At 34.9% G+C, this 14,983-nt stretch overlaps 1 protein-coding gene across 1 annotated transcript in view; it reads right to left on the bottom strand.

Annotated features, from left to right (window-relative positions):
* The window catches only part of LOC141552985 (scavenger receptor cysteine-rich domain-containing protein DMBT1-like), a 62,848-nt gene that overhangs the window by 24,445 nt on the left and 23,420 nt on the right, over positions 1-14,983 (bottom strand). The window contains exons 11-15 of the mRNA XM_074284862.1: positions 14,008-14,325; positions 9,415-9,732; positions 6,984-7,130; positions 4,787-5,104; positions 4-63 (exon numbers count right to left, since the gene is read on the bottom strand). Coding sequence (XP_074140963.1) covers positions 4-63; positions 4,787-5,104; positions 6,984-7,130; positions 9,415-9,732; positions 14,008-14,325 — 1,161 coding nt within the window. The remainder of the gene's footprint in view (positions 1-3; positions 64-4,786; positions 5,105-6,983; positions 7,131-9,414; positions 9,733-14,007; positions 14,326-14,983) is intronic.

The raw sequence follows: 14,983 nt of genomic DNA, 5'->3' as shown, positions 1-14,983 counted from the left end.
TACCTGATGACTGAATCAAGGGCTCCATGCCTGTGGCTGCTGCAGGTTCTGGGGAGTCAGCAACTACAAAAAAAGCCATACTATTAGACATTAAAGAAACATAGATTAAAAAAATAAAGAAAGGCATTTTATGGAAACAAGAAAAATTTCCCTAAAAACCTGGAACCATAGAATCTCTGTTTTAGAAGGGTTCTTAGAGGTTCAGTTTGCAAATGAAGTGTAATTAATCAACAAAACTCATTAGTCACCAACTATGTCCTAAACACTATGCTAAAGTGTTAGGGGTATAGATACAAAGTTAGACTATCCTATAGTGAAGGACTTTAAATTTTATAGGAATGATCTAACTTGCTCACTAATAAATAAATATATGATCTATACCAATAAATACAAAGTGATTTGGGATGGTGGGTTTCACTAGCATTTAGAGAAATTAAGAAAGTCTTTTTGAAGGAGGTAGAATGTGAACCGAGGCTTAAGGGAGAAAAGGATTCTGGAGTGAGTATGGGAGACAGATTATCACGGCAAGTTAGCCTATTAGATGGGAGTGTGGAGTTCATGATAGGTAGTAATGAGCAATCAGCTTAGAAAGAGAGGCTATATGACAAATAGGTTTATCTCTAACCTCAGACATATACTAGCTGTGTGATTCTAGGTCTCCACCTTCTTAGTCCTTGACACAAATTTCCAAGACTATACATGACAGAAGAAGTTGCCACTTTGTTGAGAAGGATGAAAAGGATCATACCCCACTATGATTCCTCCTTCCCCTCCCAAAAAAAGATAGGCTGAACTTATGTTGTAAATTTCTTTAAATGTCAAACAAAGAAGTTTGTCTTAGAGGCAAAGAGAACTATTGATATATCTTAATCTGAAGATTGATAGGGTTAGACCATTCATTGCTTTAGGAATATCAATTTGACAGCTATGTGGAGAATGGATTGTAGGGAGAAGGAAAAGAATGGGTGCAGAAACACCAATTAGTAGGCTCTAGTAATTGTTTAAGTAATGAGACTCCAAGCTATGATGGTTATAGTATGTGTCAAGAAATATGTAAGTATTTATATTTTTAACATTTAACATGTATTAGACTACCTGCTAGTTAGGGAAGGTAGTGGGGAAAGGAGGAGAAAATTTGGAACAGAAGATTTTGCAAGGATCAATGTTGAAAAATTACCCATGCATATGTCTTATAAATAAAAAGCTATAATGAAATAGAAAAAAGAAATATGTGAGTGTGAGGAATGATGGGGAGGCAGAATCAATATGACTTGGAATAGATTGATTATTAAGAGGATCAGTGAGTATGAAGAGCTGAGGATGACTCCTACATTTCTAATCTGGGTGAATGGAACAGTGGTGATGTCCCCAGAAAAAGTTAGAGGAGGGTTGTATTTAGCACAAAGATGAGATTTGTTCCCATAGATATGTGAAGTAAACAATTAGAGATGTGGTATTGGAGCTTAGGAGAGAAATATGCTCTGGTTATAACTTGGCTATCATCTGCTTAGAGAGTGGAGTTGAATTTCAGAAAGCTGATAATACCTATATCTATATCTATACCTACCTCCTCTTCCCTCCCAGGTCCCTCCTGTATTAAAATATAAGTTATTTGAAGTCAGAGACTATTTTTGCCTTTTTCCTTTGTATCTCTAGTACTTAGCACAATGGTCTGATATTTACCAGGCACATATTATCATCACTTTATACATTAAGGAAAATGATGGTCAAAGAGATTAAGCAATTAGTCAGCAATTAGTACAGGGCCTGACATATAGTAAATGATTAATAACTTCTTTTTGATGGACTGATGAAACAGGGTCATACAATTACAAATATTAAGGTGATACTTTAATCCAGGTCTTCTTATTCCTATGTTTAGCTCTCTCGACATTATACCACACTGCCTCTCAATATAATATATATTTTTAAAAAATAGATGCTTTGGGGGAATCTCAAGGCTTCTATCAATAGGAGAAATACGTAGATGAGGGTAAATTCTCTTGTTATAAAAACCTATTGTTCCTTGGAATGATCGTGATGAGGGTTTGGGCTAATGCTGATAATGGACAGATCTTTGTTTTAATTTCTCATCTGGCCTTAATTTGGGGCTATTATTCTTCAAAAGAGTACCTTCTCTGGCTACCCTCTTCCTCTCATTTTCAACTTCCTTTTGGGATATTGTCTTCTCCCATTAGACTGTAAGGTCTTTGGGGGATTGGAATTGTTTTCTTATTTATATCTCTAGCACTTAACATAGTGCCTGGAACATAGTGGATGCTTAAAAATATTTATCGATTAATTGAATGTTTAGTTACTCAGATGAATAAGAGTACTTTAAAACAAATTTGATGGGAGTTTCTAGAGTTTTTTTCTTTTTAGAAATACCCTGACAATATAGAAACATAGCTGTTCTGATATTTGTTCAAATAGGATTTTGTTGGGCTATTTTTTTTAAGCAATCAAGGATTATGATTAGTTTTATTCTTTCCCTTCTGCTTCTATTTATGTTAATTTGGCATGTCTTATTTAATACATCTAATTATGGAGAATGGGAAAGATAATTTACAAAAACACATTTTCATACCTATTGGTTGTTCCATGGATATGGATGAAGAAGATGATATGTCTTGAGCTATAACCAATGAAAGAAAAAAAAAACACCTACTATCAACAAGTAACACTATCAATCTCTAAATAGACAAATTCACAAATGATTAAAAGAGATAGCTAGTATTCTAGATGATTCCTGTACTTCTTTTGAAGAAGAGTAACAACTTTTGCAAAGTCTTGGATTTACTTAATGACAAAAGAGAGGCTTGAAGTTAAGTGTCCATGTCTTTGTACTTCATCACACTACTTCAATAGTTAATCAAGTTAACCTCAATCAACAACTTTTGCAAAAGTGCCCCCAATAGAACAGGGAGATAATACTTGGTCCCAGATAAGAGCTAGAAAAATGTGTTTTTCTTCTTCATTGCAGGGTGGAATGGGATATTGTATACACTTAATAAAATTATCATTTGCTGAAATACCTTTGTACTTACTCTCCATCCCCCTTTTAATTGAACTTTTTTTTTCCTCTTAAAAACTTGTTTGTTATAAAAGAGAGATTGCTGGTTATGTAGGGAGATGTATTCTGAAATAATTAAGATATAAAAAATAAAGGCATTGATTAATTTTAACAGGGAGGGATCATATTGAAAGCACTTTTCATTTAAAGTTTAAAGCAATCCTTCCTTCTATCCACTAGATAAGTTCTTCCATTAACACATTGCAAGAAGAGCATACAATGTCTAAGGAACACAGAAATCCTGGAACTTGCATAAGCCCCACAAAGCACAGAGGAGATCCTTTTATTAGGAAAAGACATCAATACACCTTGGAATCCAAATGGAAGCAAGGGTATTTACTTCAGTAAAGTTTTCTACTTTTTAATTTATCTGGAGAGAGGCTATCCCCAAGATTTCCCTGGCAAAGTTCTAAGTGACCCAAACTACTCTGAGAGGGACAGTTTAATAACAATATATTTCCTAGCAATATGAACTACTTCCTGTTGCTTTCACTGGTCATTTTAATCCTGAAAAAAACATTTTTTTTGTTTGTTAACATACTTAAATGATGATCATCTAAATCTGAGTTAACTTTAGAACTTCTCAGAGTTATGCGGTGGGGGAAAGCAAAGAAATACAAAGTTTAATCACAGAAAATTCCCATGGGAAGGACTTGGATTCATGTAATTTGAAACATAGACTATGTGGGGTTTTATTCAATAAGATTGATTTTTTAGCAGTCTGCCATGACAGTCAACAACATTCTGTTCATTATAGATTATACTAGCAACAAGAAAATTTAATTCTAGAAACCACCATAATTGTATATTTTATAATCATGGTGGTTACCCAGTTACTGGAGAACTGATATTCAGTGACATGAACAATAGCTAGCTTTATAGCTAGTCCTCTAGAAACATCTCATTTGCTAGAGATCTGTCAGGGGATCTGGAAACGACCTATAATTTTAGTCCATTGATATAATGCATCAACTGTATTGTGTTCCCTTCTGTATGTCTTTTTCAATACACTACAATTCCTTAGTGAATCCTTTTAATACCACATCACAATAAATATCCTAGAAAAATAGTAATTCTTGATGAGTCTAATGATGGGACTGATATAGACAAATATCAAAGATTATTGGAGATTTTCAGGTGACCTATGACCTGCCTTTGAATTATATGGATCCAGATGAAGCATCATCCTGCACTAAAAGCATTTGAATGTTTTCATGTTGTGGATATTTGAGAACAAATACCTAGAAGAATTTCTTATCTACTTCATAAAAGGAGGACAAGAAGGTCTCCTAATTTGGGGTTCAGGTTAATGAGACTCTTTGATAGAGGGGCAATCAATGGCACTCTATATAATGGGAATAAACCAAATAAGTTATTGTCTTACCTGGTGAAGTATTTGCTGAATTTTCATCATCTGTTGGTGTGGAGAAATGAAGACATGGTAAAACTTTCTCAACAACATTGTTTTACTGAGAGCAAAATGGCATCTCTTATTTACATGTTCCTATACAACTTCAGAGATGGAGCCTGTAGCAAAAAACCTTCCAACGCACAGCTTATCTTTCTCTTCCCCAAATGCTTTTTAATCAAAGTCTCCTAGATGTCATTGTTTGGTTCTATTTCAGGCTTTCTCCAACTTAACATTAATATGATGAGTCTAAACACATGTGAAGAAACATGACTGTTCTTGAGAAAGAAAAGATACCCACTTACCTGCACAGATGACACTGGCATCTTCTTTGTGACCACAGTTGTGTTTGAACCAGTCATCATGGGAGCACTGAGCCAGGTGACTTTCCCCTCCACTGCACTGCACATTGTCCAGGAGAATTTTTCCTTTGCCTGGGCCAAAGTGGGCTCCACGGAGGGCAGAAAGAGCCTGTCCACAGCCAAGCTGCCTGCACACCACACCTGCTTCCTCCAGCTCCCAGTGGTCATCACACACTGTCCCCCAGGTTCCTTCATAGAAAACTTCCACCCTTCCTGAACATCTTCCTTTCCCATCTGCCAGTCTCACAGAAGGCTGATTATCTAAGTACAGTAAAGAGATAAGGGTGCAATGTTCACCTTCTTGGAAATTCTATCATATTTTAAGTTTAAAGCGGTTTAATGTAATAGGAAAGTGGGCAGAGACTCAGGAAACTTGGGATTGACTGGTTCTATCACCAGAGAGTTATGAGACAGTGATCAAATAAATCATCACTGTTGTAGACTTACCCTTAACTATCCTTCACCACCAGGCTATGGGGCCAAGGCCCAGAATTTGGCAACCAAATCCAGAAAGTGATAAATCAAAATGAGCTTTGGGACTTGGGGCAGCATTGTTCCTACTGATGAGAAAAGATGAACCAGTTTTTACCTTAGCCTTCGAAAATCAGGGAGGGTTTAGATACTAGTTTTTAGCATCTATCCATTCAACCACCTGGCTATCACTCTGGGGAGAAAAATCACCTAGGTACCATGCCTGAAACAGAGAGGATGCTTAAAAAGCACTTGTTGAATTAAATAAAACTTGTAGCATTAAATTTTTTTTATTTATAAAGTGTGTGTGTGTGTGTGTGTGTGTGTGTGTGTGTGTGTGTGTGTGAATGTACACATGCACATTGATTGAGTAAAGAGACCTTTAAGCTACAAAGTTTTATGATTCAATGAAAGCCTAAGAATTTCACTGTGGGATTTATCAGTCTGTTGCAATCATCAAAAGAAAAAGTGTTTAATTTTGAATATGAAAAGTATTTTATATTTATTGCCTAAGTAATATCATAAGATAATACATTTGAGGACTGGAAAACACTGAGTCCAACTGTGCTCACTTTATAGATGAGAAAATTGAGGCACAGTATATACAGTTAGATAGGATTGACTCTGAGTGTAGTGCCTTATCCAGTAACCATCACTGCCTGTAGAGGAAAAATGCTGACTTCTAGATTAAAAATCCAAAGTTCAGATGTAATTTCCTAAAATTTTTAAAGACAATAAATATTTGGAACAAAATTTACATGACTAATTTAAAGAATTTTAATTCTCCTTCTCAATAGTTTACATTTCTTACAGTTTCATTACACATAATTTATTTTTATTATATTGATAATTATAGTTTGCTGTTTCTTAATTGGCTTGGATTTGCAAGAACAGAATGCAAAGTTAGTTTGCTTTATTTTTAACTTCCCATCATGTCTGTAAGTCTCACAAACTACCAACAGATGGAAGTATTGCTTAAGCTATGACCTCATGCCCAGCGCCAATAAACTCACCTGAAACAATCAAATTTTAAAAAAATCAACAAACATTTAATTAAACATCTACTGTGTGCTAGGAAGTGTGTTGGGCATTGAGAATGCTAAGACAAAAATAAGCGTATTTTTCAAGCAGCTTCTATTCTTTTGGGAGAGACATATTTACATATCTAAGCATTTATAAATAAAAGCGGAAGATAATAAAGCAGATTGGGGTACTGGAAGATAAGTAGCAATTAGGGATGGATCAGGAGAGGTTTCATGTAGAAGGTAGAAGTTGAGTGTTGAGGGAAATTAGGGATTTTATAAGAGATATAGGCGAGGAGAAAGTGTTTTCCAAACTTGGGGCCTCAATCAAAAGCAAAAAACTTATGATGTTTCTTCCTTCCTTCCTTCCTTCCTTCCTTCCTTCCTTCCTTCCTTCCTTCCTTCCTTCCTTCCTTCCTTCCTTCCTTCCTTCCTTCCTTCCTTCCTTCCTTCCTTCCTTCCTTCCTTCCTTCCTTCCTTCCTTCCTTCCTTTTTTATCTCCCTCCCTCCCTCCCTCCCTCATTTTATTTTCAATCACTGCTCAATGACATCACAACTTTTTTTTTAGACCTGAGTACATCCAAATTCCTAACTCTCAATTTCTCAACTTGAATTTGACTAGAATTCAGATGCATGGTTGAACTTACTTGATGGACTAGGTATTTTTGAAGATGGTAGAGGTGGTTCTGGGAATGATGATGATGATGAGGAGGAGGAGGAGGAAGACAAGGAGGATGAGGATGGTGATAATTCTGCTGCTGCTACAGGAGATGAAAGCAAAGAGAATTCTCTTTCTATTTGTTAAGGAAGAACTTTATTGTTATGAAATAAAAACAAAAAAAAATGAGGCTTTAATAGCTGTTAATACTCTAATATTATATATGCATATACTTATATATAATTACATATATATACATATATTTAATTACATATATATACATATATAATTACACACACACACACACACACACACACACACACACACACACACACACACACATATATATATATATATATATATATATATATATAAAATAGCATTGGTATAGAAGTAGAAGTCAGGCCTATAATTTCATTGTTGTCACTGGTCTTTGGTTAATAAAGAGAATTTCTTGCCCTTCAGATGGAGAAGCCGCCTCCAAATAAACAAATGATTGAACTTTGGTTTTCAGTCATGTCTGAGTCTTTGCAACCCCATTTGGGGTTTTCTTGGCAAAGATAATGGAGTGTTTTCCCATTTTCTTCCCCAGCTCGTTTTAAAGATGTGGAAACGGAGCCAGGCAGGGCTAAGCGACTTGACCTGGATCACACTGAGCTAGGAAGGCTCTGATGTCTCCTTTGAGCTCGGGTACCCGAATCTTCCTGACTCCAGACTCAGCACTGCGCTATGACGCCACCTAGCTGCCTTGTTATTTAACTACTTAGAGAACTGAGCGGATGCTGAGCGATTGACTTTCCCAGCATCACACAGACAGTATTGTCAGGGGTATGAATCGAACGCTTATTACTCTTCCTGACTTTAAAGCTTCTAATTTCTCTAGACGTTGCTCCCATCACTCATCGGCTTTTTATCCTGAAGTTCCCAAGAGCTCTTGCGACCTTCAGCCATCCCTCCACCGTGATGGCTCCTTTTCTCACTGGCGAGTTTCTTTTAGGAGTTTCCGTTTTGGGGACCAGTCTGTGTTTATCATACTTCATTTCCCTCCTTTTTGGCATCTGACTCTGAACTTCCCCACCAATGCCCTTCTCTTCTCAAACCTTTCTTTACTTCTCAACTCCCCCCATTAGAATGTAAGCTCCTTGAGGAGAGAGAGGATTTTTGTTTGTATTTAAATCCCTGATGCTTATCACTGTCCCTTGTACATAACTTATTAAATGCTGGTTGTCAGGACTCTTACCCTGCCACTAGGGTGATTCCTTGGGAATGTCAGTAGGGAAAGACTACTTTATAGCAATAAATATACTCTACTCTTAAAGAGTCTCAGCAAACCTAGAATGTGCTTTAGGAAAATACTAACGATTATATAGATTGTTGCAAATCAATTGTATTTACTACTCAAGAGGATTAGAATGAATGAGCTGCCAATTGGAATAAAAGAAAAATGTTTTATATGCTATTGAATTTGGGAACATACCCCAAACTACAATGCTTATGGAATAATTTAACATTGAGAGTAATAAGTAAAAGAGGTGAAAAGCATATCATGTTCTATGTCTTGAAGTGGAATGGAATGGAATGGAACCATCAATCAAATGTAAGCTTTTGTGAGGGAAGGGACAGTTTTCTTTCTGTCTTTGTATCCCACAGTGCCTCTTTCATAATAACAACACTCAAATTGAATTCAATATGAAGTTTGTAGAAAAAATTGTAACCAAAGGAAGAATGATTACCTTGGAACAACAAGAAAAACAATCCTCATCAATTCTGACCCAAGTCCATTTTTGGAATAATGATAATGAGTCACTTGAATAAACAAAGCTGACTTTTCTATAGAAAAATGTGAATATGTTCCAGTTGGAAATATGTACAAATAAAAGATATTTTAGGGATATAGCATCAGGTTGAGTGCAGAAAGATGAAAATATTTTTTTTTGCTTGCAAATCTCTTTAATGTCTTTCTTAATTAAAAAAGTTGGATTATCATTATGTCTTTGTTCCATTCAATTTTTTGAGATATGTTCTTTTGATTGAAGTATATGAAGAAAAACTGGCCTCATATGTAGAAGTAAATATGTAGTAGTAAAAGGGAGGAATGCTTTAATAGGCAATAATAAAGGAAATAATGGTATTACTACAAAATTATTTTGAACTCACAAGACCCCCTGAAAGAGTTTTGGAGATTTTGTGTGATTTAAGAACTTCTACTCTAGAATACTCCTAGGTCCATAAGAGGACCAGGATTCAAATCCTACTTCTTTCACCTGTGTGACTTTTTGAACAAATCATTTAATTCAAGAAAGATGAAAATATTAAATACTGGAGCAGGTCATTAAAACATATCTATAACATTAAAACTGTTTGAATTATGTGCATTAAGCAAGAGATTTATAATTTTAAGAGAAAGAACAAACACTCACCTTCACAGATGACACTGGCATCTTCTTTGTGGCCACAGTTGTGTTTGAACCAGTCATCATGGGAGCACTGAGCCAGGTGACTTTCCCCTCCACTGCACTGCACATTGTCCAGGAGAATTTTTCCTGAGCCTGGGCCAAAGTGGGCCCCACGGAGGGCAGAAAGAGCTTGGCCACAGCCAAGCTGCTTGCATACCACACCTGCTTCCTCCAGATCCCAGTGGTCATCACACACTGTCCCCCAGATTCCCTGGTAGTAAATTTCCACCCGACCTGAACATTTTCCAGTTCCATTTACCAATCGTACAAGAGGCATGTCTTCTAAAAAAAAAAGCAAATGTGTGATGGTCAGGAGATCAAGCATTTATAATTACTTTCCCTCAGTCATTATTATTTCCCAAATTTTCAAGATATCTACTTTAAATTACCTCTTTAGATTAAAAAATGTATTGTACTTATTACTTTATTTGGATAAAGAGATCTCTCTGAAGAACTCTCTTTACCAATGCAGATCATCATCTTCCCTGAAACATATTGTCTTAAAGACTTCCTTGAGATATTGATAGGTGAAGTGACCACTACTTGTTTTTTTTCACTGAGTTTAATATGGTTTTCTGTTGTAGAAAGAACATTGATCTGGTCCTCAAGAGAGTTGGGATTGACTATCAGTTAATGACACTAATAGTAACTATAGTCAAACAAGTCATCACCTGAGGATTCCAACATGGCCCATACAACCTGGTAAACTGAAACTGGATCTGACCAAAAACCAGAATCCTCTGGTGATTCTCTACCATCTCAGGGAGCAAATAAATATGCAAATTGAAGCCTCAGACAGAGATGCCTTTGCAAAAGAAGATGAATAAATTGATTATACTTCAGACCTAAAAAAATCAGCAAGAACATAGATGAAATATTTCAATATGTTGGTCACTGGGTCACCTGATGACCATTCCTGGGGAGAAAAATCAAATCAAAATCCTAGTTGGGAGAAAAGGTCCAATTCCTCTCATTTCCCTAATTAAAATAACTTTTAATGCTTTCTTTTGTTTTTCTATCACATTTCTCAATATACTTCCCATGACATAGAGCTATATCACCTTATCTAAATCTTAGAAATAATTATCTGCCAATCTCCAGGATTCTTTCCTGCCTTTCTCAAGGAGTCTAATACAGAACTCTTCCCTTCTAATACAGAAGTCTTCCTTTCCACCTTTATCTTAGAGTACCCTACTATATATGTTGTATTTTCAAAGATCCTGGATTCCTTAATGTGGTTAAATCCCAAGCCCTATACATTCACTCTACTTCAACTACAAATAGCAGTGGCTATAGCATTTATCTTGTCATCAACCATAATCATTCTAGTTCCATGATCCAGAATTCTGAAATTCCTCTTTGCTTATAATCTCCTATCCTTCTATTTCTGTACTTCAGTCTTCATGAAATTAGTCTTTGTCTTTAGTGTATCGTCCAGTGATCCTATTGAACTTTAATTTTTCTGTTAACACTGTTTTGACTACATTTTATCTTCCTTTGTGATCTTGACACTGTAATAAAGCAGTCCATTATTAAACTATCCTCTACCTTTGGATCATTTTGCCTCTTGTCTCATTTCTATTTATCCCTTTCCAAACTTCAATAACTTAACCACTATTCTCTGCCATCTTTGTTCATATTCATATGATGATTACTAGAGAGAATCACAAGATTATACTGACTGGTTCTACTATGCATTTATGCTATTTCACTTCACATAGACCATCAAAAATCTGCAAGGACATAGACCATACCTTTCAACATTCTGGCTACAGGTCAACTGCTTACTATCCCTGGGAGAAAAATAAAATCAAAATCCTAACTAGAAAAGAGAACTCAATTTTATTCATCCCCTTTTAAAAAATAAATGTTATTAAATTTATAGGAATACATTTACTTTATCTTTCTTTCATCATCTTTATAGAAATGATTCATAAATTTATACAACCAATCCATATCTTCTTTATGAATTCAAGTTTTGTGTCACCAATTTTCTATTGGACATTTCTACCTCAATGTCCCCAATCTCAACACTTTACAATAGAATTTTCTTTTTTCTGGACCTTACATGTCTTCTAACATCCCATTGTCCATCAATCCTTCCAATACTACAAATTCATAACTTTGGAGTCATATCTAATTTAATTTTTCATACTTTATCATCTTCCTAATCCAATAATTTGTCAGAATATGCTAATTCTGTCTTCATATATCTCTGAGATCTTCTCTTCTCTCTTCCCACAAAGCCACCACACCAATTATCCTGATGTTTGTTAGTATAATTTGATTGAATATTTTAGGTTTGTTATCTGAATATTTCCCTCTGAGTATGTGTAAAATCATAAAAATAACGTTATTTTATTGAAATAACAATGTGCATTGGCTAGAATTCATAGGCACATTTGTACTTACCAGATGGATTAGGAATTTTTATAGGTGATAATGATGGTGATACTGGTAATGATGATGTTGACAAAGGTGACACTGATGATGATGATGAGGAGGAAGATTCTGCTTTTATTTGTTAGAGAAAAACATTGTTACATTATTGTTTTTTTGTGAAATATGAAGTAAAAATAAATGACTGAAGGGACAGCTAGGTGGTGCACTGGATAGAGGACCAGCCCTAAGGTCAGATCTGAGTTCAAATCTGATATCAGACACTTAACACTTCCTAGCTGTGTGACCTTGGGCAAGTCACTTAATCGCAATTGTCTCTGTAAAAAAATTACTGAAGCCCTTAGCATTCTCTCAATATATGTATTAATTTGATATTCTATCAAGTTCAGTTTTTTGAGTAATCACACCTTATTTCCTCTCAGTTATTATATGGAGAATCAGTTTCTCAGCTATAAATTAACCATCTGATATCTGATTGCTTTAGAAAGTAAGAGAGAAAAGATAAACCAGATAATTTCCATTTCATGAAATTTAGGTGCTTTTGCATGAAAATTTAAAGATATTAACAGATAATTCTTAAAAGATTTACAAACTATTAAAGATATAAAAGGGTTTCAGATCACTGAGAAAAACAAATCAAAATAATTTTGAGATTTCACTTATATTTAGCAACACAGGTTAAAAAGACAAGAAATGGCAATAATCAATGTTGAAGGGCATTTAGAAAAATACACCCGTATTTCTCTGGTGGATCTATGAATTAGTCCAACTATTCTGCAAAACAATCTGGAATTATGTTTAGAAAATAACTAAAATATCCCAAGTGTTTGATGCTGAGATTCTGCTAGCCTATCACAGTGTTAAAAAAAGAATAACAAAAGCTCCATATTCACCATAAATATTCACAGCAATATTTTTTTTTTGCAGTAGAAAAGAATTAGAAAGAAAGTTGAAGTCCATGGATTAAGGAATCGTTAAACAAATTATAAATGTGAATATAGTGGGATATTACTATGCAGAAAGAAAAGATGAATAGAATGAAGATAAATGGGAAGATATTCAGTATGAAATGCTGTAAATGAAATAAGCAGATCCAGAAAAGCAAAATACACAAGGATTAAATTAATATAAATAGAAACAACAAAACAAAATCTGTAATTTTGTATAATAGTGGCAGAACTTGGTCCCAAAGAAGAGAAATGAATATTTGTTATTTATATAGATAGAGGAATATGATGAGGGACATTGTATTTTGTACAATGTATTTTGTACAAATTATTTTGTCACTTTTTTTCCTTCCTTTCCTTTCTAAGAAAAATATAAATGTAGAAGTTCTTTCCACTGATGCAATTTGGTAATTTGTCACTTACATTCTCAAAAAATTGGGGAATGGAGCCCTTGCCCATAGTCATATAACTAGTTTATAATAGAAGAAAGCCTTCAGGAAGTTCTTCATGACTGATGCTAATCCTTTGTCCTTTATCTCATATTGCTTCTCATCACAAATTATATTATTCCAATATGCTCTCATTTGCAGCTCTCTATCCTTTGGTAGTTTTTGAGGACCACTATCTTTACATGAAAGGCATATAGAGAGCTTAGGCTTTGAACAATACACCAGGAAGAAATCTCCAGTAGGATGTAATCACCTTGAGACCAGGGACTGTTTTCTGCCTTTGTCTTACAAAGTTCCTTATACTATCCTTATTAAATTCTTTATATTACTCCAAAGTAGCTTTATTATTTAGTGTAGTAAGTATTTAATAAATTCTTATTGAATTGTTAAATATTAAATATGTAGGAAATATTTACTATTTTTAAAATGATAAATTTTTGGAAGAGCAATAAATAAAATCATTTACATCAATTCCTATCCATACTCTGTTTTAGAGTAATGATAACAAGTCATTTGGATAAATAGGGCTTGAAGATTTTATGATAAAAATAATTTGAAAATCAGTAAAGAACCAATTATCTTGGCTACAATAGCATGAAAATATACAAAGCATAAATTTTCAAGAATGCATAAGTCTAGTCTTTCAAAACATGTTATCATAAATTATCTCTGGCAAAAAATCATTGTACTGTGTGAGACTGTGAGCAGTCTTTCTCTGAAGCAGGAGATTTGAGGTTTTAAGAGAGGGAACATTCACTCACCTGAACAGATCACACTGGCATCTTCTCTATGACCACAATTGTGGGTAAACCAGTCATCATGGGAGCACTGAGCCAGGTGACTTTCATCTCCATTGCACTGCACATTGTCCAGGAGAATTTTCCCTAAGCCTGGGCCAAAGTGGGCCCCACGGAGGGCAGAAAGAGCCTGTCCACAGCCGAGCTGCCTGCATACCACACCTGCTTCCTTCAGCTCCCAGTGGTCATCACACACTGTCCCCCAGGTTCCTTGGTAGTAAACTTCCACCCGACCTGAACATCTTCCAGTTCCATTTACCAGTCTCACAGGAGGCTGGTCCTCTATGTACATAAAAATAATGAAGATTAATACATGAAGCATAACACATTCATTTTCCACTGCACTAATTCTACCCATTTGATGCAGAAATTCAGAAGAATCGATTTATCTCAAGTTAATGAGACACAACCAAAGGAAAGTAATAGAATTAATAACTATTAATAATTATAATAATATTATAACTCATTGTAGTGACCTTGAATCAGGGAAACATAGTCAAGAGATGAAAGAATACATTTTTTTCTCATTTGTTGATGTCTTAGAAATTAACATAACTATGTCAGTTTTTGAAGCAAAATAATAGCAATGACAATTATAATAAATAATTATGTTTAGATAGGAGTTTATCACCATAAAGTGCTTTCTTTTAATTCTGAAATAGGTTGTACAAATGGTATGATCACTATTGACCTCTGTTGAGTTGTACAGTTGAGATAGCTCAGACTCATACTTGTTAAATGACATGCCTAGGATCTTAGGCTGTAAACTAGAGAAGTCCAAATTGTGACCCAGTTTTCTTATGTTAAGTACAGGCCCCTCCCCCATCACGCCATGGTAGTAATAATATTTTATCAAAACTTTAAGGAGCTATCATGAATAAATGCTATAAAGTATCTAAAATTCTATCTCATGTATAATGTCTTGGAGAATGATGGCCTA

The sequence above is a fragment of the Sminthopsis crassicaudata genome, chromosome 2, assembly GCF_048593235.1.
Source record: "Sminthopsis crassicaudata isolate SCR6 chromosome 2, ASM4859323v1, whole genome shotgun sequence".
NCBI classification, from domain to species: domain Eukaryota; kingdom Metazoa; phylum Chordata; class Mammalia; order Dasyuromorphia; family Dasyuridae; genus Sminthopsis; species Sminthopsis crassicaudata.
Note: the sequence above shows the minus strand (reverse complement) of the source record. Positions and strands in the feature narration are given on the sequence as shown.